The 27,462-nt window shown below is 35.6% G+C and overlaps 1 protein-coding gene across 1 annotated transcript in view; it reads right to left on the reverse strand.

Annotated features, from left to right (window-relative positions):
* SPOCK3 (sparc/osteonectin, cwcv and kazal-like domains proteoglycan (testican) 3) overlaps window positions 1–27,462 on the reverse strand; it is a 138,378-nt gene that overhangs the window by 48,760 nt on the left and 62,156 nt on the right. Inside the window, exon 4 of the mRNA XM_009893732.1 lies at window positions 14,948–15,062. Coding sequence (XP_009892034.1) covers window positions 14,948–15,062 — 115 coding nt within the window. The remainder of the gene's footprint in view (window positions 1–14,947; window positions 15,063–27,462) is intronic.

Below are 27,462 nucleotides of genomic sequence, written 5' to 3' on the forward strand. Positions count from 1 at the left end.
CAAGGTGGCTATAGCACTTTAAAACAGATGCCACAGTTAATTTCATGGATCTTGGTGCCTTCAGGGAAGAAGTTGGGTTTTTACTTTTCCATTAAGGCTTTAATGTTTTATTTAGAGGATTTCTGACATGTCAAGCAGCCTGCTTCTGGGATATAAAATTAATATAGCAAGAAAAAAATAAAATTAATACAGGCTTTTTTGAAGCAGATAAAAAGCAACACAGTTGGGTAATTATGATAATTGGAGCCACAGAGTATCTATCTAATAATTTTATGAATATATCTTTTCATAATGCTGATTCATTAAGAGTACACAAAACAAATTCTATTTTTTTTGCTTACAAATAGAAAATCTGCCTTTTTGGTATTGAAAGTAGTGGAGATATAAAAATATATCACCTGAAATAGATTTAGATCATGCAGATACTAGTGTATATTTGTTTAACTTTTCTTACCAAGTCTCTGAGCAAAGCTATAGTAACCTGCACGAAGACTCAAAGCTAACAGGACTTGGAGAAAATTGTAAAATTACAATTAGGCATGAAGAATAAGGCTGAGGGTTTTTTAAGTAACAGGAAGATATATTTTCAAGGACAAATATTCAGAAGCCTGTAAGGATTACCCTGGAGAGAAGGCACATTGTTAAATCGCTTTTCAGCATTGCATGGTCTTTTCAAACTTTTAGAAATTATCACAGCTTGAAATGAGTAGGATAATCAGATGACATGAACATGGCCTAAGTGTCATCGTACTTTCAGTGCACAGATAAACATCTTCAGTGCATCAGTGAATATGCACTAGCCACATAAACTGTTCCACTAGTGCCTCAAAACATTACACCAACTGAAAGAACAACGTTTTTCAATTGTGAAAGAGAGTTCAAATATTTATACAAAGAAAGTAAAAGTGAAACAGTAAATCAATATTGTTCTCCTGTCGGTACACTCAGGAAAGGTAAGCAAGTTTTTTTTGGTGAAAATCTGTACTTTTATGTGTAAGAACTGACTATATTTTAATTATGGGAAGAAAGAGGGAATTGTACAATCAAGTAATGACATGCTGATACCAGGTGAAATTCTTTTCTTGCACAGTAAGTTATTGGCATATTTGCTTAAAGTTAGCTTAAGTGGAAATTAATTTTCATGACAGAGGTTAGCTTCAATAAATAAATATTTAAATTTTTGCCTGAGAGCCAACATGCATCTTAAAAAAAAAAGTAACAAAACCCAATTAATAAAGTGACATCATATCACTAGGATATTAACTCTGTAATTAGCACATTTTATTTCTATCAATTTCAGTGTAGCAGCTATAGAAACATTAACAAGAGCTGCCAAAGACAGACTTTTTAATCCCTGGCTTTTAAAGGACTTTAATATTTTGAAGAAAATATCAAAATTCTACCAGCTATTAAAACAAGTCACTTCAGAAAAGTGATACTGCAACTATTTAACAGGGAGCATAGCACAGTCGAAATTGTGAAGTAAACAGGAAATTATACTACTAAAGATTCAATTACTGTTATTGAGAACTGGTGGCAAAAAGGGTATGACATGTTCTTTAAATACCGCTGGGTTTACATCCTACTTGAAGACAACTCAGTGAAACTCACTGTTCCAACATTCCTTCAGAACGCTACTGAACCATCATCAGTCCATTCCTGACTTTCCTAAGGATCTCAAGTAGCTTCACTATCCAGTAAGTTCTGACATAATTACAGGACCCAATAACTCAGCAGTAGGTTATACAATTGGCACCAATTTACCTTCCAAAAATAAGCAGGAGGAGCAAATAAACTAGATTAAAATAATTACTTGATAAAGTATTTTTCTAGCTGTTATCTCCCATTGATGAGCAATGAAAGACTTTTAAATGTAACTGCATATTGATGGTATAAAAATAGTATCAGTAAAAAATATTACCATCGCATCAGTAATTGAGGCACAAACATAGCAGCATCCTGTTAGCTTATTCGTACATCGCATGAACAGAAAGATAATGCTGATCCAGATACTTAGCATATGATCTGCATCTCTTTGGTTATTTATTCTCAATAGAACTACTGTGACACACTTCTAAAGCCTTTAATGTATCATAAGATTGGCAAGGCCTCTTCATTTACATAATTAAGGCAATTATAGCTATTATAATCGAATGCAACACCATTTTAATGGTCTGGACTATATTTAAGCTTCCAGCTTTAAAATCCATAAAAGCTGGTTGGCAGAGAGCAAAAGATGATAATGAACATATCCTAAAAAAAGCATGCTTTCATGACTATCTAAAATAGTTTAATAGAGTTTGTTGTGCTACACAGACTAAACTTTTCTAACAATTTGGATGTTTGGGGGAGTCTAGGACTGAAATTGTTCATGGATTGTTTAATGACCTAGGTTAAAATTAATGATCATCAAACATAAACAGCATTAATCATCTTCTTTCATCATAATGGCTTGTCTAACTGTCTTAAAATTGTACCATCACACACAAACCCACAGGACGACACACTGAAGGTAACATTTTTGCCTCTAAAGACGTACTACCACTTTAAGGGTGTTGAGGCACTGGAACAGGTTGCCCAGAGAGGCTGTTGAGGCCCCATCCCTGGAGGTGTTCAAGGCCAGGCTGGACGTGGCCTTGGGCAACCTGGTCTAGTGGGAGGTGTCCCTGCCCATGGCAGGGGGGTTGGAACTCGATGACTTCAAGGTCCCTTCCAACCTAAACCATTCTATGATTCTATGATTTACCACGAGATTGCAGTTTTGTCTTTTTTCCCTACTAAAAAATGAGGGGAAAGGAAATAAAGAAATCAACCAAGCTAATCAAAACTTTCATAACAACTCAATTTAAAGCAATCTCCTATAGAGAAGTCTTTTCCTTTGTGAAAAGTATGTGAATACTTTGTAGTAGGAAGAAAACAACTCCGTATTTTATATATATAAAATATATAAATATTTTAACTCTATATCAATATAATAACTCTATATACAAATACTCTATTTGTATATAGAGTTTTTACCTACAAAGAGCCAGAGTGTCTAAATGGCCCCGAGTGTCTGAACACTCCCATAGAACTCAAGGATTAAACAAAGGGCAATGCATCCAAAGTCTTAAGTGAACTTTGCATGTGTGTAAGCTCAATCTCGCATACTGATTTGTAGTGAACCAGCTAGTTTTGCCTGAGACGAAGTCTTGGAAGTTCATCCTTAAATTGCTCCCTATGGACAGGACGGACAAGGCCACCAAGGAATTCCAGCTGTGCTTGTGTCCTCAAACACACACGCCTGTTTTCAAAGGCGCAACTGGCATAGGACACATATGCCCTTGGTGTCCTGTGATAAAAATACTCACACAGTGAGCAGAGATGCAGCACTCACATTAAAAAATTAGAACTCTATTATTCAAATACTTTGAACACAGGGCCAGGTCTGCCAGTTAAATACCCATTTGCAGGTAACAGAAGAAACACGAGAAGCAACTTCTTAAAGTGCAGCCCACCACAGGAGGCTACAACTGCTTTCCACAGCCTTGACAGCTGAGGAATTTTCCATTTAAATGTAAATTTGGGGACGTGATATACCTGGATTTCACAAAGCTGTGAAGATTTGAGTATGCAAAAGCAGCCATAAAAAGTGGAAGGACTTGGAAATAACAAAGCAGCCCAAAGGAAAAGCAAAGAGGAAGACTGCTGGAGAAGACTTCTGTTGCTAAGACACTAGGAACTGTGAGCAAAGAGCTGTTTCCAGTGATAGGTGTGCAATATTCCAGCTTTCCCTGTAGTGTTTTTGCTCTTCATAATATTGACAAGCACTTAGGTAACAATCCTTGCTCAGGATTTCACTTAATCCTGACAACAATAAAATATTCTTTTCCACAGCATTCTTGAACATGTTCTGCTGTGTTATGGGGGTTATTTTTCATAAACACAGCATAAACAGTTTTTTTGCATTCTGGCCCTTTTTTATATAAACTATACTATTATGGAACGGACAATCACCCCTTAATCTTTCACTTCTTCCTTCTAACAGTCAAGTTCAATGGAATTTTAATTTGTTCTACAACTATAACCTCATTGCAGAGAACTAAAAAAATACAAATCACCGTTCAAACACATGCTACCTTCTCCTTTTTTTCTCCCTACGCTATCAGCTCCACTCCAATTCCAACTCATGGTACACTTTTTACTAGAATGTCTCTGCCTCATTGTTCTACTTGCATTTGTAGTATCACTTCTTTTCTGCAAGACATATTTCTATCCCTTGTTCGCAAGTATTTTAACCCGTGTAAGAACAGAAAGCAAAAGCAAAAATTGCTTTTTAGCCAAAAGATCATCTATTAATGACTAACCGACTCTAGTTATCTTTTTTGAACTATAAAGGTGTTTAAAACAAAACGAACACACCCTGTTCCATGCAAGAGAAGTCTGAAATTACAGGACAAACTCATGCATTTGAAGCAAAAATGATGGAGTCACCTCACCTCTACAGCCTAACAACAGGTTACACAGCTCCATCTCCATTTCCCCGGTCCTTCAAACACAGCCACAGGTCCTTCGTACTTCTCACAGATTTTATCGTTTAGTCTCAGCCATCTGACTAAACTGTGGGGCCTTCAAAGCTTCCCATCTGCCAAGCTGAGGTGTGCTTTTCCACATCACGTATGGGCAAGACCTGGCAAGCAGCCTACACCCCTCATTTCCAACCTTTCCCTGGGTTCCAAGGGAGGGAAGCCTGGGTACGTGGTGTGCTCTGGCCAAGCCCCAGCCTAGATGACAAGAGGACCAGGGGATTGTGGGCATGCAGGTCAGATACACCTTCTCATTCCAAACACATTCTCTGTCATTCTACACCACATTAGATTGCTACTAATCACACTACATTAGATTACTACTAATTATGATGGAGAAGTCTCTTTTTAGAAAGTCTTAACATGGAGTTTGATTAATGAAAGAAGATGCTGCTGACAATTTTACTTGGCTCAGCGTCACTCAAGCAAAAAAAATATTCTGTTTAAGAATCTAAAGAAGATTAATGCAGAAAATTTATCTTAACATTGAAGGAATAAACAATAAAATTGGCTCCATTAAGTTTCTGTTATTACACAAACACAGTAATGAATATTAAGTAAATGTCTTTTACAAATACAATAATACAATATTTTTGTGCTAGCAAATTGCCTTTCTCTATCATAGATACGGAAATCACTTACAGATATAAATGAATTCTGGCTAAAATTATTAGGCTGCTATCTTAGAAAAAAATTAACATTTATAAAATATAAAGATACTAAAGCAACAAAATCTGATTTAACAATAGTACTTCCTATTAAAGACCAAGTAAAAGATGGCCTATAATTCACATTATATACAACAGAGAGAAAAAAAGACATTGTTAATGAATTATCCTGACTGAATTTCAAAGCGTAAAAATCTACAATGCATCAATTTTCACTTTACCTTCAAAGAGCTTCTATATATATATATATAATGTATACTTACAGCACATTACTGTAAATGTGTACAATGAATTAAAAAAAATGGAAAACAATATTTTAGCTTGCATGCCTGGACAAATATAGGTCTAAGATGAACAGCTTTGAGATCTAAAAGTGAATGCTATGTATTATAGCATAAAAAGCAATAAAAGCAAAACGGACATTTACTGTTAAGTCAATACCCTCTAAAGAACTAAAATGGATATACAACAATACACTGTTGCTTTGTGGCATCTTTAAAATCACAAAAGGTTTCAGAAACATTAGTAGAGTTCAGAAACTGCAGTAGAATAAGAAAGCTTACCTATAGTCTTTTCCTCTAACAAGGAAATTGAGTCACAGTGTGAGAGCCTATCTACATTTAAATCAATGGCAAGATTCACCTTGATGCCAGTAGTAAAGATTTTCATTTAATGTTGTATTCTATAGAACTGCAGCAGCAATTACATCACAAAACACTTCACTGAATCATAAAACTATGGCCAAGAAAAACAGTAGACTAGAACGCTGACAATTACCTAATGCAAATTTACCTCACGTGGATCAAATGTTGGTACTGCCTATACCCCCAAACTACTGAGACTGCCTCCTTCCATTTACTGTGCATAGTCTTCAGAGAAAGTTAACAACTGAGAGTAGTGCTCCATGATGAAAACCAGCATGCTTCTCTTTTATAGGCAAGCCACTTATTTTCTGTAACTAGCATGGCAGCATAAAATTAGATGCTATAGTTAGATCTTTTGGGAAATATTTTAGAACATGCTAACTTATTTGTAAATAAACCCCAAACAGCACTATAAAATAACAGTAATTTTCTTTGGTGGGTTATTTTTGTCTTATCTGAGGTTTGAAAGTTAAATTTTATCCTTGACCACACAGCATGAACTTCATCTTACAGATGGGAATTTTGCTCATTGGCTCGTATAAATGGCTTCTCCTGGCTACCCCATAATTGATCACTGATAATATCAGGCCTAATTGGTCTAGTACATGTTGGTTTGGATATGGATTTTATTCTATTGATGACCTGGAGTTAATCTTGTGGAAGAGAAAAAGGGAATTACAAAATATTACTATCTGTCCTTGAAAGGTAATAATACAAAGTAGAGATTAAGGAGTTAACACAATGTTATTTTTGGCCCTAAATCTCTTTATTTGTGAAGTCTGGAAACCGTTCAGTGTTCTTTTTGAATGCAAACAAAACAGAAGCTCTTTTTTGGCATCTATACCTGTACTATATGAAGAGTGGTTGAGGTCACGTATTGAGAAAAAGTTGCCATGTAAATAAAGTAAGAGGATTTGGGAGAGTGCTGTTTTGCTATTTGTTTAAAAAGAGTGCCTATATTTGTTTTTCATGCACTGATGCACACAGAACGAAACAGAATCCACGGTGTCTTTAATCCTACTGTTACTTATCCTCATCTCTCCATAGCAATTAACAATTCAGCAGTATTCAGTATAAAATAGGATGCAGCTGAGAGAGCAGCTATGTTCTGTGATTAAAGTCTTTCAGATATGCTAACTGAAAATACTTTCAGCACGCAATGTTGCCTTTTCACATCCTTCTGGCAAAAGCTTAGATGCAAAAAGTATGACATTTATAGCAGCTCCCTATATTACCTATACAGTCCTCTTCAGATGATCAGATAAAGAGAAGCCCTTTTCTTTCCACGAATATGTCTACCTCTGTTATTTTACTGAAAATATCAAGTGAGCTCTTTCACAGGATTTATTAGAAATTAGCTCAAAAATCGTTGAGAGTGAATTCTTCTATTTCAGTAGCTAATGGAAAAGGATATTTAATATTTTACCCACAATAGTACGGTTTTTTCCATCTAAACTGCAGGACCTTCAACTGATTCTGAGCTTTTGGGTATGATTGCATGTCCCAGTTGCATCTTAATTCTATGGCAGAGCAGAATGCCAGCCTTCTTCCCATGGAGAAGAAAGAAATCCAAAGACACAACCCAGGAGGATGCTGTAGCACACATCACCCAAATCTCTGAAATAGACTGTTTGGGAGACCAGGATGCTGGGCATGTCACAGCACACATTTACTACAGCGTTAGCGCAGCTCAACAGGGACATAGAACGCAGGGACTCTGTCAAGCTCTTTGGATTTAAGGATAATTTAACTTTCTCAATGTATGTACTCTAGAGCAAAGCAAACTCAAGCCCTCGACAATGGATGCTTTTCTTTGATACTTTTGGAAGGTCTTTGACCACAGTTACAGTTGTCAGCCATACACTCATCTGGTGCTCTAGCATTCAAAACATGTTTTGTATGGATCTTCCTGTAAATGCAAAAATGCAATGTATGTCTTCATTGCATTTTCCTTTAGATTGACATACCCAGTGGGATGATTTTGTCATCTGCATTGCCAAATGTCTTATATTAGGGTGCTATGACAATGAAAAGACATATACCCCAGGTATTTGGTCCAGGCAAAAAAAAATACCCAATCAAAACAGTCTAGCAACACCATATTGTGTCTTGAAGCTTTTAATTGTTATTAATATCTTATACAAGTTTTAAAATCTAGTCAATAAGCCTCTATGTAACCTACATAACAAGCAAAGAACAAACAGAAGGAAATGTCTGCAATGATGCAGTACCATTTAAGACAGAGTGAATAATCTCTTTCTATCTCAGTTTCTGAATGGATGTGAAACAATTTTATTTCAGAGATTGACATATTCCTTCCTCAGCAGCATTTTGCAGCTTTTGAGAGATGTTAAATGCTACAACTGATTACAGAGAAGGCTGTTGTCTGGGATCCCTCTTTGTATTTTCTGGAAGATGGGGTATAAAACTCCTCAGTCCACCAACCTCTACTTTTTAAAGAAATACTTACCAATCTAATATCATTAATTTTCCGTATCTCAACTAGTAATATAAGTACAATGCTAGTAAAAAAGAAATCCAAGGAAATATTAAGACTAGAAACAAGGCAAATTTCATACAGAAAGAGATTACAGATGAAATCCTGGCTCATGACAGTCCTACCCTGACTCTTCAACCAGTATCCAATATAAGCCAGAACTGCTCTTTCAGCCAGCTAGAAAATGTAAAGTATTATACTGTAAAAATATATATATGTAAACCTCATATATAATACATTAAATGACATATAAGAAAGTAAACACAGTTAAAACTTTATGTCCTTATTTCTAAGACATATATTCCACAGACTGCTTTATTTATTTATGTAGTAAAAACAGACAACATGGGTCTTGACCTATACCACGAGAATGAAGTAACAGTACCAAATGACTTTCAATTGTTCTTTTTTTTTTTTCTTGCCACTTCTTGAACTAATATTTTTTGGTTATTAAAAACTCTGAGGATTTTGCTGTTGGCATTCATTCCTTCTTCTGAATTAACAAAACCTCTTAATAAACCTGGCCTTCTAGACCCTGCAAGATACAAAGAAGCACATGTACTTTGCAAACTAAAGCAAATAAATTTCTAATGCTTGCCAAGCCTAAACAAGAAAACATACAAACAAGTGAAAACGCTTCATCCATTTAATGCAAAAAGAAATTGCTTGGTAACTATGTAATATATTGATTTTCTCTCTTTTCTTATCTTCCTTCTAACTACAGCTTGAGCCATGGACATCAAAAATCAAATTCTGACTTGGTCAAAAATCAAAATCATGCCTTTGGTAAGGCATGTACTCAAGTGTTCACACCTAGCAAGCTTTTAATTAAGCTTACTGGTATATAATTTTCTCTCTAGTAGATCCTAAAGAATATTCAGCATTATTTTTCCACCTTTACATAATAAGCTACTTATTAAACTTTTGTAGAAATTAACAGAAGACTACAATTAGTAGGAGAGGCTAATATGGTGTAAGACTATACAGTGGGTCAGACACATTTTCAGAGTAATTTCGTTGTAATTAAAATGGCCAAAGTCACTGAACAAAGCTGAACTATCCCCGAAGTAGAAAGGTTTGTGTAACTTTTACAATAGCTTTTTTTTGCCTGCCTTTTTCGTTCAAAACGGAACTTTGCATTATACACTTAGAGGTTTTAGTAAAAACCATATTGCTTAGCATATCTTTATTCATTAAAGGTCTTCATCACAACTCTTGAATTACATAACATGTAATGCAAGGAATGAAGAAACATCTGCTATCTCCTGAACGAGCACCATTTCAATATATACTCAAAAAATATAAAATGTAACAGGTTTCAAGTCAATATGTAATATTCAGTAAATGGACTGCGTTTCTTTGAGCATATGAGTGCACTGCCATAGAAAGATACATTTTACATGTTGTTAAAAATTCAAAATAGCAGAAGCAACACTAAATAAACGGAAAAGCAAGACAATGATTCTGTGATCACGCCAAGGTACCACTGAGTTTGTTAGGCAATTGCAACAGCCATAAATTATGTTCATTAACATTAAAAGAAGCTCTGCACCTGAGAAAAGTATTTTGAATATATTAACCTGCAAAATAAAACATTATTGTGAAGCAGAAAGTTCAGTTGTGACTACAGTTTGTCCAACTTTTTGTTCTTGCTGTTTTACACCTATTATTAACTATTCAGATTTCTTTTTTCCACCAGGATAGTAAAACTCCTGTACCAAAGCCTTGAAATCAGTTAAGAACTGTCTCACAACCTCAATTATTCAATCAGACTTTAAAACTTAAATATTTATTTTCGTTAAACAATGTTTCCAATATGTATTTATGTTACACAAATTAGTCCATTTCAGTGTCTATTCATAGGTTTCAAATCAATTCAGTACAAATCAAACACGAATTGGCACTGGACTAGAAAACTGGAAATTAAACTGAAATAAAATTTACTGTTACTTAAATATTGACTGGGAAAAGACACAGTTGAAAAAAAGAAGTAGTTAAAATTAGCAAAAAGTGCCAAATGACAGAAGAGCACTCGATAAAACTATTTTTCTTCTAAAACCCACACTTTTATAACGAAATAAATTACATTAAGCAAAATGAAAATCTGTTAATAAGACAAGAAAAAATTCTGATAGAAAAGTCTTATCTCCTTCACCCCTATTTCTCTATTAAGTCACCTAATTTTTCCCAAAGAAATTTTGCTGTTAATAAATTAATCTAAAGTCGGCTGAAAGGAAACATGATTTAAATAAAGTCAAAACAGCCAACTGCCAAAAGCTTTGTAATTGAACTTTAAATTACTGAAAGAGTAGATGTAGGTTGGTGAATTATACATTACTAAATAAATGTAACAAAACTTCAAATAAATGTGCTATTGCATGAGGTGAAAAAACAGTTTAAAATGTGAACACTAACAGGCAGCAGGTAAGTCTGCGTGTGTGTGTCTGTGAATGTCTAAAATTGAACTTTTAACTCCTCAAGCATAAGGTTGCTACTTGCCAGCTGCCATTGGTATGGACTGGTGTGAATTTTGATAAAACAGAAGTGTCATTTCCATTAAATCCTCCATTACATAAAGAGACATGGGACAGAACTAACAATGAGGAGGCCGGTCACGCATTGTGCCTCTGCACACAGACTATTTAGATTGGGAAAATGGGGGCTGGTGTGGTGAGGGTGGTAGGGACTGAAAAGATGGGTCCTGGAAGAAGAATGGCTTCCCAGAAAGAAGAAGGTGTCCCAAAAAGAAGACAGTTATGATCCTGGCTGGTGGGAAGATGCTGGAAGTGAGCAGAAATCCTTGAGATGAGTGAGATGCACTGAGCTGAACGCTGCAGGACTCCCAGGGATGATGGCCAGCAACACCTGATAGGTAACTGCACGCAGCTGCACAGCAGAAACCAACATTTCTTTCTGCCTGACTGGTCCAGGTCAGCAGTGACCTCCCAGCTTGGCAGGTAAGCTGAGATCTAGTGAAGGTAGCGCTGGATGAGAGAAAGAGCGTCAAAGATAAAATCAAGTTGAATAAAATTTCTGATCTCATCAGTTCTTTCTACTACAGGCAAGGGACAGGGCTCAGTAGGGCTCAGAGCAAAAGGATCATAACTACTATTTGGAGCAAAAAATAGTGCTCAGACACTGCCAAGGGGACAGAAGTCTCCCCAGTCTTTTAAAAAGTGCAGTGCACAGAAGCCTTCCTAGTTTCTGGTTCCACATAACCACTGGAAAAAAGACTCAGAAGAGCTTAAGAAAATAAAGACCTGCACATTCCGGCTCAGTGAAATCCCTGCATTCACAACTGTGCGGGTCTGCATGACCTGGATGCCCCAAATCCTGGCACATACTTGAAAAGGAGATTAGAGTGAAAATAGGACGTGAGGCAAAGGCTAGCCTGGAAAATAAGATAGGGTCCTGTAACTGCTTCTTCACTTGTCTCTCAATTAACACCTCTGTCACTAGTAGTGGTGCCTCCCATTCATTCTGGTTTACCTTTCTCATTCTGCTTCTACGCAATTCCCTAACTCATCCCTCTCTTCCATACTCCCCATCTTCACTTATTTCTAACTTTGTGTGATCCTTCCCTCTAACACTGCCTCAAGTGCTCTTCAGAGTTGCCCTCTCTTTTATGGCAGTGCACTACATTTGTTTTTCTTTTCTTTCTCTTTTTAAAAATTACTGGAGCACCTACTGTAGTTTATAGTTTATATGATAGCTTTCCCTAAACTAAAACCATAACAAAAATATGACAAAGATTTTTATTTTATTGTGTCCTTTTTTCGCTTGTTTATTTTATTACCAACTTATACATCTAGTTCTAGCTCAAGTTCTTAGCCCTTTCATTTTTGGATTCAATCTAACAGCCCCTGCACATCTGTCAGGTTCAATGTTATTGAATGTATCACTAAAACAAGCCTTTTTTTTTTTTTTTCCCCACAAACCCCAGGATGCCCGCAACTGCCTCATGCATTCATCAGAGAGGTGGATTAGATAAACTTCAGAGTTCACTTGCAACTAAGAGTTTCCTATGATCTCATGATTAGGTTCACATACATTTGAAGAGGCAAATATTTTTTTCTGAATGCTGGTTTAATTTTGCTTCCCAAAGGAGTGTGGAGTTCCACACCAAGACTATTTTGGGAAAGTTCATAGACATACTTTGCTCCCTAGATACACCAAAATTTCAGTAGAATTTGTCAATCTGAAAAAATGAAAAATTGTCTTAGACAGAGGGTGTATTTTAGGAAATCCTCACTTCATTTATTGCTGAATCTGGAGCATTAATCTTACTTTGCCTCTTCGGCTTCGTCAAATTTCTAAGCAACTAATGTGTGTATACAGCTTAGAACACTTAATGGAGTCCCGTTTAAAGAAAATAATTGTATTCTTACAAAATGTTCTAATAATGAAAGTTATAAGAAATTTTGTATTCTGTTATAATAATGGCTGAAATTGCAGTGATGATACACAGCTCACTTTTCATATTTCTCATGTCTCCTGGCCTTTGGCCTTGTAAAGAAATTATATTCAAATTTCAATGTTGCAGTAAAATGTAGCAGTTGGAAAAGCCATGTATTTCGCTTGCCCTGACAATCTGTCAAGACAGGATTAGTGTTAATTCCCGTACTCATATAGCATCTTTTTTCTTTCTCGTTTACATAACTAAGCACAAGTAATCTTGATCCCTTGGCAGTATAAATCTTCAAGAAGAGTTCATTCCTAATTAAAAACAATTCCATTTTGTTGAAGCCAATAAAATTTGTCTATAGATTGTTTTCAGTGTTTAAGTACAGAAGTACCAAAAATAGAATGTGCTTGAAAGAACACACACAAAGACAAAAATAACTGCATCAGGTGGAAACAGCTTCCAGCAGAGAAAATGCTAATTTTGTTTTGGTAAAAACTGAGGGCAATGGTACCATAGGAAAAAACTAACACTGGAGAATTGTATGCCGGCTACTCACAGAGAGATGCTTCTCGGCTCATTATCTTAATTTCACTTTATGCCCACTGTTAAGCAAATGTCCCCACATCTATGCTGGAGATGCAGAAATTGTTGGTAGTGAAAACTGCAACTGCATGTATGCTATACTATACGTCCTACCAAAGGGGCCACAATAAGCATATAAGGCTGGGTCTTCCAGTGTTTTTCATTCAGGTTAGCAACTCGAGCAGATGACAGATTTATCTATTTATTTACTGTTACTACATGAAATTGTAAAATAACGCTTTAAAAAACCCTCAAGACTGTATCATTTTGCAGAGGGGTTATAGCATAGGGAATATTTAATTACACATATTCAATTAATATTTAATTACACAATCAGTGATACTGTAGAAGACCAAAAATATGACCTAAAGAAGTGCTTTAAAGCAGTTTTTCAATTGACTTATATGCCTGCACACAGCTCGATGTTTGCAACGGTCATCTCTATTTATTGTTAAAACAACATTAGTTCACTTTTGAAAATAAGAAAAAAAAATAGTTTGGCAGTAGCTACAGCTTATCATGGAAACGATAAGATTCTCTTGCGCAATAAATTTGGAATAATGCATCAAACCATATTGAAATACCAACTTTAACATAACCCAGGAATGTAATGCTGCTTTCTTTTATCTTTATAAGGTTGCTACAGGAAAAAAAAAAGTCTTCAAAAACTAATTTTGGTGTATGTCCAATGAGGATTCAGAGTATTTGTGCATAAAGATTTTAGCTTACTCATCAAAAGTGTGACTATACAGAAAGAAGAAAACAATACAATCTAAAGTCTACAGTCTAAATAAGTCTGAAGAGAAATCATGTCTACAGTCTAGATCAGTTCAAAGAAATACAAAAATGCAGACCTCCAGTCATGCTGTTCTTGGCAAATTCAGGTACATGGTGGCCTAAAACCTCATGCTATGACAGCTCTCTATTCAGGACCACCAATGACGGTATCCTGTTTTGTTTAACAACCACCTTCCTCAGTCACCTGGGAGTCACTGAAATACAGGTATACTTGGCCACATTTTTTTTTTCTCTAGTTGCACCAATGGCTAAGAAACAGTGCAAAGAAACTGCGTTTTTCAGCAACCAAATCTCATGCATAGTCCAAAAGGAAGATGATTTATTCCTATCAAAGACTTTTCAAACAAAGAACTCACTTTTATATGACAGTCTTTATTAATAGTTCCATAGTTCAAGTGCCACTCCTTGCTCCTACGATATGAGCAGTAACAAGGACTTTTTTTCTATCACACTTCATTTTCCTGAATAGTCAACTGAAAATACTGAGGAACCAGGAAAGACTTTTTCTTTGTCTTACATGCAGCCATAAGCATCTTGAGGAGTATTAAAGAGTAAAAAAAGAACAACAATAATTCATACTACAATAGCTGCATTTGAAAAATACAGTGGCATTTTAGGGTAGGCACAATTTCCAAACCCACGGCAAAGAAAATAACCTTGAACAAAATAAAGCTGGTTTTATTCAAGAATAATCAGCGTTTGTGATCACTGTACTCTTCTGTAAGCAAAATCTTATTTCCTTTTAGAAATGAGCTGTTAAAAATATCATACAAATTACCATCACTCACCTCTCCTATCATTTCTCCCTGTATTTGTGGATTTGTCGGAAGGGCAAGGGCAACGTCCTTCGCATTTCACTGAGATTTGTTTTCCTGAGACACAGGCTTGATAGTCTAATTTGCACTGTGAGGAGAGAGAATGACTATCATTAATATAAACATCTTTTATAATAAAAATTATAGCTCTAAGTATTTTGAGGCAATATTTCACAAAGTGCTTAAATCTTTGCAGACATAGGTGCTAGGACAAATTTTCCTGCATTGGTTTTATTTGTATTATACGAGTAAAAAACAGGGCAACAATATGCATTATTGACAGGAAGCGATTAACAGTGAATTATTATAGAATTTATCATTTAATTTCTACCTTTCAGATGACAGTATCCTTTTCTATATTGAAATTTAAAACATACGAAAATAACATAGTTAAAGACCACATACATAGAAAATAACATTATTGCAAACACCATTATTCTTACTGAAAAGCTGAACTTTTACTGCAAAACAGATCTTTCTGCAGGATGTTTTGCCAATGTAATATCAGGAAAAACACAAACCAGAACAAAGAGGGGGGGAGGGAAGCATCTACATAGAGCAGAAAACTAAAGGAAAGGAGGAAGATGGTTATGAAGAACACTTCATCCTTCAACAAAGGATGGAAGATGTCAGGAACATAGAAATTAAAAGGGTAGGAGTCAGAAAATCAGTTCAAGTAACAAAAACATGAAGTGTTTTCTACGCGTTACAACACTTCAGAAGAACAATCTCACTAGAATTTGTGCCTTATATTCCCTGACTCATCTTCTATTTGGGTATCTAACTTCAGTTTAATGCAATTCCATTATACCATTTTCAGGGTTTCTGGCGAACCCTAAAGTTGAAGGTTCTCCCTCTCTCCTAAAAATATGTAAGGGGTGGGAGCACTGTAGCTACATAAGAATAAAGGAGTCTCCTGAAAGGCTGCGCTTGAGGTTTCCACTACTATGCAGATATAAGCACTGTGAATTTACAGAACTTTATCAACCTTTCATGCAGTCAGACTTCTAACCCTGTCATAGTGTCATGCAGTTCTCTACTTAGCACAAGCTGCACTGCATCACTGTACTGAAATAATACCTTTTTGCACCACTGCCAAGACCAAAAAGAAGTCATATCAGAAGACAGAGAAAAGAATACCTCCAATTTTGTGTTTACATAAAATTATCATTATAGCTCAGTTCTGAATATGCTGTCTTTTGCCAAAAAGGCATGGTTAAAGGACAATGAGGCTAAAAGAATCTTTTAATTCTAACAAAAAAGAACAACAGATCTGCTCCAATTGAAAGCTATACAAATATCACTAGTGTCTCATAAAGGACCAGAAAATTGAAGCAAACCAACCAGCTCTGCCTATGTTGCCTGCCAAACAAATGAATACCTTTTGTATCCCTGCACAATTACCTTGGCTGTACAGGAAAGGGCTAGCATTAGCCACGATGACTGCCGACCTCTTTGCAGAGAGTGCATGACCTAATTCATATTTTAATATTCAAAACAATCTTCAGAGTTAGTAGAATGGATCATAACCCAAATTTAATTCTCTTGAAAAGAGGTATCTTCCCTTTTTTAGGATCTGAGACGATCTTAGTATCTTAAGGAGTCAAACCTACAAATACCAGTGCTTTAGGCTTTGATTACTCCTGTTGGTGACCGAACTTCATGAGATCACCATTTAAAATTGGACATATAAACCCGTTTCAGGTTTGTTTTACTGAAAATCAGAATATGAAGAGTACAAAAAAAAGGAATACTTTCTTTTTTGAAGATTTCTTTAATCTTTTCCTTGACAGACTATTTTTTACAGACTCCAGTGCTTTTATTTTCACTCGAATGTTACTGAAGAAACTAGTAAACACTTCAAAGCTGCTCCAGCTGATGTAATGAGTTGTGAATTTAGTCCTTTTGATTTATTTTTCTTTAAAGTTGTCTACTCACTCCTATTTGCAAATACCATTGCCCTTTTAAATGTTAAGAAAAACTTAATGCCCGCCACATGCCAGAGGCACTGATACCCAAATTAGCGAGTGCAAGGTCCGCACATTAACACTTCCAAATCAGTACTCCCACTCACAGGTATGCTAGAATTTCACACTCACTGAACTCATTTTATGGACAGGCAGGCAGCACAGACAGATTCCTTGTCTCCAGATACAAAACAAAATCATGGTACTTGCATAAATCAGAAATTAATTGATAGGCTGTTCTGACAATTTCACATCAGCAGCTAATGTCACCAGGAATATAACTCTGGCTCAAACCTCTTGGTTTTGTTCCCCAAATAAACAATGCACTGAGATACTGTAAAGGCAGCTCAGCTAAATAAAGGTGGGTCAGACTTCCCTCAACATTATTCTCAAACTGGCAGAAGCGCAAGCAACATACTTGAAAAACTCCATAGAACAAGAAAACTGTAGCATAAAGAATATGAGGACATTATGAGAAGTAGTGATATAAAGGAAAAGTAGTGCTGGGAACAGTGCTGAAATAATCTGTTTTGTGGGGAAAACATTTGAATAGTTTAAACAGCAGAAAAATACATGAACTATTATGTTACGTATAGCAATAAAATAATTTCAATTTATTTGGCTTTATTAGTGAGTTTCTATATGGGGAAAATATGTCATAAAATTTTCAAGAAACTCATCTGTTGGTTTTCACAATATTCCTAATTTAAACAACTTGTGCACCTTTCATCACAATCCCTTACATGCATGAAAAAATACCATTTTACTTCTGAAAATATCTAGCTTTTTATCTTCTGATCTTGATTCCCCTTTCCTCTTACCATATCAGTTTTCTACACTGCAGTTTCATGATGTCTCATTTGTATGTTTGATTCTAAGGATGCTTCAGCTATTTGAAATTTCACACATTTTGTTTCAAGACGTATTCTATAGGTATTTCTGGCTTCAAAGAAATATGCTGCACAGTGCTTAAAAGAAAAATCATTTCAGTATAGACTAAGAATATGCACCATGCCAGGGTCTCTTAGCAATACATTTCAGGATGAAAAATTCCTCATTTCTGTACTGTCAAGTGTCCCATAGAAAAATGCAAGTTGTTTACTCATATTTTGCCTGTTTGAAAACCTGTTCAGTCTTAAATGGACTCAACATTCTTCAACATTTGCCCAAAGTAGTAGTTTAGTGAACTAGAGACAAGCAATTAGAACCTGTGGGAAGAACATCAAAGAATATATGTCTTCTTTAGACATGACTCATGCAGCTTTACTGTTATTACAGTAAAGATCCGAACAGTTATATTTCTGGAACAACTACTACAGTGTATGTTATTTTGATATACATGAGCTCTCCTCTTAGAACTACTGTTAGAGAGTTGGACAGATTAAACGACACTAATGTATTTCATTAAGCTCTGCCACCTTCCATTCCCAAGTAGCTACCTGTCAAAGGCTGCCAGCGAATCTCTGTATATTGTATATATAAAGAGTCTAGATTTTGCCCCAACATGGAATAAACTCACCTAACTTTTCCATGGCACAATAACGTAAACAGGAAAATACAAGCAAAAAACCTATGATTTTTGTATGCATTTGACTGGCATGAATACAAGGACAGGATACACTTTATTTATTACATTAAGTTCCAAACAATCCCAACTTCCCTTGTATTTGTAAACCAAGTTCCAGGTAAATATCATACATTTCCATATATACTTGTTTAACTTTAGAAATCATCCTCCTGTGACCAACTGACCTAATTTTTCAAGTGTGAATGACAGGAGGCATGTCATTAATATACAGGGAGGACACTGGCAAAACCTGTGACTTGGAAAAGTTTTCAAAAGACTTCAAATACAGAGAAAACCTGTACAGAAAGGAGTAATATTTCAGCACGAGTGTCACATATAGACAGGTAAAAATCTTGATGTTGAGTGAAAAAGAATATTTGGAAGAATATTTGGACAATATTTATGCAGTCTAATTCTTAAATTCGTTGAATTTGATATTTACATCCTTGAACACTTGAACTGGCTGAACAAACTTACAGCCATTGAGAAATTGTAAAGCATGGAAAACGTACTATTAGACCGGAAATGAATGAATGATGAAGAAAATAAGTAAGGAAGGAAAAGATGATCTCAGAAATTATAGAAAAAATGGCTTTTAAGTTTGATTTCTGAGCACCTAGAAGAAGAAAGGAGATGGAGTGCTGTAGGGTTTTATTAGGCAATTCATAATAGATCTAGTTTCATTCTATGGAAGAACTTCTAGAAAACAGAGACATATTAGATTGCAAGTACCTTGATTTTACCAAGGCTTGTCACACTCTTTTACACTGCAACCTGGTAAGTCATACTGGGAAGTATTGCTATTTGTGTGCTCATATTGTGAGATAAGTATAAAGCTAGTTGCAAGTGATCCTGAGGGAGTAGCAATCAACTGCTCACTGTTAAAATGGAACGATGCACTGAGTGGACTTTTGCAAGGGTAAGTCACAGCCCTGGAAATATTCTGTCTTTTCATTAATGGCTTGGAAGACGAAATAAAAGATATCCTATTAAACATGAAAGAGGCTTGAACAACTTTAGAAGATAGAAATATAATAAAAATACTCATAGTATTGAAATAGGCTAAAAATATAATGTAATTCAATACAGAAAACTGCTATGTTCTACTGTCAGGTAGACATAATAATCCCATTTAAAATACAAGCTATGGAACAACTGGCTAGACATCCACTCCAAAGGAAAAATAAAAATCTAGTGATCATTATGAACAATTGAATGATGTTTAAAAACATTACCCTACCAGGGTATATAAACAGGACTGCAAACTACAAAACAGGTAAAATAATTCCACACAGCTCTGGCCAGGCTTGAAATAGAGCACCCTGTCCAGCTTTGTGACAAGGTTTCAAACAGGACAGGAATTAATTGGAAAAAGGCTAAAAAAAGAGTAACAGGAATAATCAGAGGCCGAGAAAATAGAGCCACTGAAAAAGAAGCTCAAGGAGTGGGGAAGTTCCGTCTTGAGAAAAGAGAATTCATGTAACAGCTGTCAAAAAAGTAAAAGGCATCTGAAAGATACCTGAAAAGAATACCATGACGAATGTCACAAGAAATAATCAGCTTCAATTGATGCAGAAAAGTTTTGGATTAGATACTAGGAAGACTTTCTATTAATAAGGGTAGTGAAGTATTAAATTGTTGGAGAAGTTTATTGAATCTTAATCCCTGTCTTCACAAACAGGATTAGATAAACCTGTCAGGAATGACACCTGTGTAGTTTATCTTGCTTTGAGAAAATGGGTGGACCAGATGGCATCAAGACTATTCAATGAGGAAGTACAGGATAGACCTGCTCTGAGAAGGAACCAGTGTCAAGAGACTATTGCTTGCATAAATCTTGTTCATTTGCTGGAGAGACTGAAAGACGTGTAATGAATGAACCAGGGAGACTGCATGAAAGAAACCGAAAATAACTCTTATGCTGGTCCATGGATCTTAGATAACTTAGGTCAGCAAAATTCTGTTTGGTACTGAGTGTATTTGTGCTCTCCTGAGCTCTTGAAAACTTGAGATCTGATTTGGGAACATGCTAAATATTTTTAGATAAACTAAACCAAAAAGTAATTGAATGTATGAATGCTTTGCAATGTGAAACATGAAAATAACAATCCTTTAATTGGACATCAGATCTCACAAATAATTTTTTTGCTTCCATCTATCTGTAGAACCACCTTCTATCTGTAAAACAACACTCATCACACAGAGGTACTGTGTATGAGACAGTGTAAATTAGTTACTATTTGCAGACTTCTCAAGATCTACAGGGAATAAAGACATATTAAAGCAGATGAGGGATTTAATTTAACTGTGTGGCTACTGTATAATAAAAGACACAAGACTGTACTGAACAGTGCAGAAAAAATGAATTACGGATTAGATACAAGAGAGGTTTGTTCATTCTGCGTGTTAAGTGAGAGAAAAGCCCTGTGGAAGAAAAGGCAACAGAATTAACTTAAGACTGCATTATATGTCTACCCAAAAATAAAGACAAACAGTACTTGTGCAACATTAACTTTGGCAATTCCCAGCCAATGTACCCAAGTATATTTATCAATTTGCTTTTTCTCACAGACTTAATTCTGTTCCTTTTTGAGAATGCTACTACCTCAGTGGCAAGATAACGTATTTTTCCACAGTAGTTCTGTCTTGCCGGGAATATCTAGCGGCTTCTAAACAAACTAACTAAAGCTAAGTAATTAAGATACACGCTATTTCTCTGGCAAGTAAGGAACAGAAGCTCATGCAACAGTGCTGTCAGGTGCAGTCTGCAGATACTCCCTCCAATTTCTCCTTTCCTTCACCTTATACATACTGGACAGGTGGAAGCAGATCTGGTAGGCACCTACAGTATACAAGTCAGCAGAAGTTAGCTGCCAGGGCATTCACCTGGATCTCCAATGCTTACTGTGTCCATTATGTGCTTCAAGCCCTTGATATTGAAAGACTGAAGTTAGGCCAGATACATCAGCACACCCTTTTCTACCACATAAACATAACTTTGAGTATTGGATGAAATGTGAATTCAATGTGAACTAAGGTCTTTTAGAAATTTTCATGTGCTGAGGTATATGACACTTACAGAAATGTTTTCTTGAACACCATCACAATTAACGCTGGGCATTTAGTAAATTACTTTTTAGCCAACCCATAACTAATACTTATGCACCTGTAAAAAGTGTTTCATCTTTGGAAGGTAACTATCACCTTTAATTGTACCTTATCTCAATAATGACAGCTCTGTAGAAGTCCATGACTTTTCTGTGCATTTAAAGTTAAACAGGGCATGCCATCTAATCCTAAGAAAAAAATACACTGATGAATAATTAAATTCAGATTCACCGGATAATTATTAGTCCATATGCAACAAATACTTAATTTGAACATATACTTCCATATATGGAAAAAGTTAAGAGTTTTTATTTCTTATTATTGCCAACTGTGGTCATGGATGATGATTTTTACACTAACCGGTGAGAGAGAAGAGAACAAGAGGCTCTGCTTCTGACTCCTCAGGCTCTAACCAACCTTTTAGCATATAGAAGAGAAGAACAAGTGATCTAGTGCAGGTGAAACTGGGGATATCAGTAGGAGTTGGAGAATTCCAAAATCTTACCACCACAGCCTACAAGTTGTTTACCACAGCCTCCCGCATTGCTACCTACCAACTGAACATTCATAGGTCAAGCAGAGAAACCTAGCTGTTATAGTATAAATAAATAGAATGGGTGAGAGAATTTTGAATATCCTCTCAAATTTACATGTTCCTGGCAAAGAAGCTCACAGTTCTTCCGTCCCTGTCTAGTTTCTAGATGAGCAACAATGGGCGGTTAGCAGATTTTTGTGTGATGCAATCAACAGGATCTCCGAGAAAAAAGCTCTTTGCTACAGCACCACGAAGATAGATGCTGAAGAAGAGAATGAAGTGTTAAAATATTTCTTCCAGTATCATCATGTGTCTTATTGGCAGAAATCTCTCCACATTCATGCATCAATACAGATCTCTGTTTTCTCTCCATTTTTAGAACCTGATACCGCTGACAGTTCAACAGATAATCTCAGATTACCAGCATTCGGTACTGTGTGCTTCCAACTTCATCTCATGCTATTTTGCTTATCCACATTCCCCATTTTCTCACTTTATCCCTATTTCACAAAGCTTACATAGATTCCCCTGCTCAAAATTTGCTATTACTGTATTTTGTGCAAATTGCTATGTGAAATTGTGGCCTCAGATGTGAGAGTGTCCAAAAATAAAATATGTAAGAAACTACAATACGCTTCAACCAGTTTGGTGATTCCTCTCACCAATCATGGGCACAGGGTGGGCAGAGTGAGTGTTCATCAGGTTGTGTTCCAGATCCTGTTCAACATGGAACATTACTTGACACGGAACATGCAACAGAGGTAAAGGACCGCTTGACATGAGGGGACAATTCCAGGCAAAAGCTGGTACTGCTTCTTTGTGCAGTGGTGTCACTTTAGGTTGTCTTAAAATGGAGGTGACAATATGGCCAGAGTTAGTGACGCTAATGTGGTAAACCTAACTTTGAAATTATTATGCCATTTTAGAATTCTTTACAAAAACCAGCCAAGAAGGCACAGTTGCCAAACTAAAACCAGCTAGACATAATGCCAAGATACATTTTCAACTAATTCAAGCTTTAGAAATTAAAAATTAATGTGCAAGATTATCTATGAAGTGTCATCCAGATCTATAGGTGCTTTTTTGTCCCATCAGTACCCTGTTAATCATACGTATTACCTACCTAAACAATAGGAGTTTGGGTAAAAAGCTTTTCAGCAAACAAGTACTACTATTTAAAATGAAAGTAACATTAAAAAAGTATTAACCATAAAGACATGCACCTAGCATTTCGACTAGAGAACAAAAGGAAACGTGCCTATTGAACCAAGACCCTGAGCAAAGAAAATCTTTTGTGGTTGAAAGAGAACTGATGATACGTTGTTTACAGAGCTATGAACTAGAGAAAGCAATTTACATAACAAAATGAAAATCCGTATGCACAGTTTTCTTCCTGTTCACCTCTATAGCTCTTGCCTGTTTTCTTCAGCACTCTGCAGTGCACTGGCATAAAAAGAAAAGTCTGAAATCAGGTCAACTAGCTATTCAATCTTTTTTGGACACCCTAGAAAACATATTAAGTCACAGAAACATGCAGATAGATGCCTACTGGGATTATTTAAATTAGGCACCTACCTGTCTTTGCTTTCATACTTAAAAGATTTTAGAGACACATGATGCTTAGGAGCTTCTGAAAATCCTTCTAAGGACCTATTTGCTTTTTAAATCAGCCATCTGCATTTTTAGGCACCTACTCAGTTTGGGAAAATACATATGCCTCACCATCTTATTGTATACATTTTGCAAACAGGTAAACATTTTATATCACCAAATGAGAATGTAAAGCTCAATTAATGCTAAATGACAAAACCCTGTAACAGCCCTACTTGAAACATACTATTTACAGTAAATTAAAAATATTAACAATAATGCTTCTAGTCATTTTTTGTGTAAAAAATATAATATATTACCTCACATCCAAATTAATATTTCAATATTCCTTGAAGACAATAAATTCTGTAAAAAACAAGACATTTCAAATATAAAAAAATATTTTAAAATCTTTAGAGAGTGTTTTAGAAAACCTGATTAACAAAAGGGGTAAAAATATATAACCATATTACCCCTACCTATATTATTTCTTCTGATCTTGGCTTATTCCAAAATTATAAACACTGATGCAGTTTGAAAATACACTAAAAGCTTCTTGTAAGTAAGCTTAATGTAAAGAAATTTCTCTTTCTGACATATACACACATATACTAAGTCTATAAATTCTGGCTCTTATTCAGAACTCTCGCCCATATAGTCCAACTTTCAGTACTTCATCAGACTCCTTGTTTCAAACCTCTTAATCATTTTTAGCAGACCCAAGCTACAGAGGCATAGAATGCCACTCAACACTGGATGTACATGAGATCCTTTGTGTACCTCATTGCTGGCCTTCACAGTTTTTATAGTTTGGAGAAAATTTCTTGAAACATAGAAAAAGGAATACTTCTCAGACAAAACTACATTTTCAAGTTCCCACTTCAAATCTGAAAATTAATTTGAAGAAAAATTTGAAATGTGAGCAAAAACATTTCATTCTCCTAACTCATCATCTTAAAAACAGCTATTTTGGTTCAAAATCAGCCGAGACAGATCTTCACTGAATTTCAGCTGACATGCAAATTTCTGAGCAATGGCAATGGTAAAATAAAAGTGATGGCAAAGCTATAAAGCCTTACAATAAGACATAAATGGATTATAAAAGCACGGATTTCTTTGTTAAAAGAATCTTCTTATTGCTTATTAGCATGCATTATAATTTTATTTTTAATGCGATATGGCTTCCTAAGGCATGCGGCTGATTGCATTACTAATTAAACAAGTTCAATTTATCTAATTATATCTAAGTTGAAATATTTATAAAGTTATATGTGAGCTAAAATAGCATATAAAGGACGTGCTCATTAGTCTTCAATTACAGGAAAAATAATAAAAGTAATAAAAGTAATGTGCATGGACCTAGCTAGTCCATGCTGGGTTATCCTGTCCAAGTTTCTAAAACATTTAAACTATACTATATCAATTGGGGAAATGAAAAAGAAAATAAAGAAATTCTGTATAGTTAGTTACAGTTAGGTAAAGCCTTCATCAGTGCACTACAGAATCACCGTTTGGATCAGAAGTTAGACACACCTGGGCACTCAGTGTTCTTACCATCACATTGCCTCTACAGTTCTCTACTGGTTTTTTGCCCACCTACAAATGTATGCTAAAATTCACTGAACTCAAAGACTAGATTTTATTTATTAAACAGTCCAAAATAGAAGGCTACATGTGCTATCAGTGAAGGAAATGTTTATGAAATTTCACGTTCATAATGGTTTTCACCTTGTCAGGGAAGAAACATGCTGTCGTGCAAGTGGGAGTTAATATTCCAAAGCATGACTGTTTCTCCCTGGATTACATATATCTCTTCTTGAACTTAAAAAGATATATCTTGTGTAGAGGCACACAGAACTGTGCCTAAATCTTTCTACTTTTTACTGTTAGTATTTGATTTCTAAAATATACACAAGATTTCCCTGTTCTGTATCAAACACATATGGATTAAAATCAGGAAAACACAAAGCCAAGTCTTCATATGTCATGTTCTGAATGAAGAGCTAGAGTGGCAAATTTTGCTACACAGACTCTTATTTTTCTCTTCCACAAAGACCATCCTGGCCTATAATGTTCTTTTTTTTTTTTTTTCCCTGAAACTTTGCAATGATGCAGAGGCCCTACCTCTCATAGTCAGTCATATTTTTCAGACCCCCGTCTCTCTCTCAGTTCTCATCAATGCGCAGATCTGTTCTTCAGGGGCTTAAGTTATTTTACCTTCATACTTTTTTTCTCATTTACTCAAGATCTCATCCAACAGTACATCTCTTTGTTAATTTCTTAAATTGGTTTCACTTTGATCTCAACATTAATGTAGAAAAACAAGAAGCAGAGGAAGCAGCAATGTCTTAACTTGTGGAACAAGGGCCTATTATTATCTGCTTCTTGTAAATTTAGCAGAAAGCAGACAGCTTAAAAGTCATTGTACACGTAAAGAAAGAGGTTGGACAGTTCTCTTTCCTAGAAAAGACTGAAGTTGGGATCGGTCACAACCACACCCCTGAAGAAAACTGATGAAGGTAGAAAGAAAGCAGGTTTCCTGAAGGTCTCTGTATTCTCAGGAGAACCTTAAGGATTTTGTCTGAGAGCTGGCTAAAACATTTCTGAACATTTCTGAATATCCACTATTGATTTCTTCAAGGCTTCCTCTTCTTTGGGTTTGGTTGTTGTTCCCCCCACCCCCCACGGAGAGTGGCAGGTGTATATTAATGCTTCAAACAGCCCTGAAGTGAACAGGAACTTCACGGCACCCAGTGTTGTGAAATTCACACAACCCAGAAACTTCTGGATGTGTGCTTCCATATGTGGCTTTAGATATTGTAAAGTGACATGACTTTGGGAGGGAAGTGAATGTGGTAACCAGGCGTCCCATCAGAAAACCTGAATCCCAGACAGTTTTCTGTGGTTCAGCTGAAGAACTGTATTATTTTACAGCCATAAATTTAATATGCTTGAGCTGTAAGAACATGTATTTGTTTCGTATCACAATGTTGAATGCTAAATGTGTCTTATTAAAGCCCATTAAACAGGATTAGCATGCATATTAAGAGAAGACTACACAAACATCATCTTCCTTTCAAGAATAATTTTAGAATCCCAAATTACAGATGCATTCTAAGCAGAGAATCTTAAATATATAAAAACATAATATGCTGGCATTCAAGCATCAGAAATACTGAAAACTTGAACAATCCTGCTACATCTGAATTTGTTTTCAGTGAAATATCTAAATAGTAATTGGTTTGTGTTTACAGTATTTCATTGTGAACTCTTCAAAATTACAAATAAAAAAAAGAATGAGACTTGGAAGATGATTCTTTAATGTTACAGATATTTTACCTCATTGACATCTGCTAAATTACTAGGACTGAAGCGTCTCTTTTTCTCTGTATAACTAGTTTAGAGCACTGCTGTTCTAAATTTCTCTTATGGTATCTGATGTTACTACCTGAAACTTCACAGTATTTCAGTTTCCTGCAGAGTGCAAGTATGACCTATATCAACAGTGTGTCAGAACATCTTTTTGGAAGCTACACACTTTGTTCTGTTTGATTACTAAATTTAATTGCAAGTCCTAAAAAAATTTTATTTGAATAATTACATTTTTTCTAGCAACTTTCACTTCATTGCAGTTCTGTAGCTTTTCAAATGTTTAGTGTTCTGTTAATCACTAAAGGAAACCAAAATGGCTACAGCAACATTAAGTACATCTTTTGTGCCT

Source organism: Charadrius vociferus, unplaced genomic scaffold, assembly GCF_000708025.1.
Source record: "Charadrius vociferus isolate BGI_N301 unplaced genomic scaffold, ASM70802v2 scaffold59, whole genome shotgun sequence".
Lineage (NCBI taxonomy): Eukaryota > Metazoa > Chordata > Aves > Charadriiformes > Charadriidae > Charadrius > Charadrius vociferus.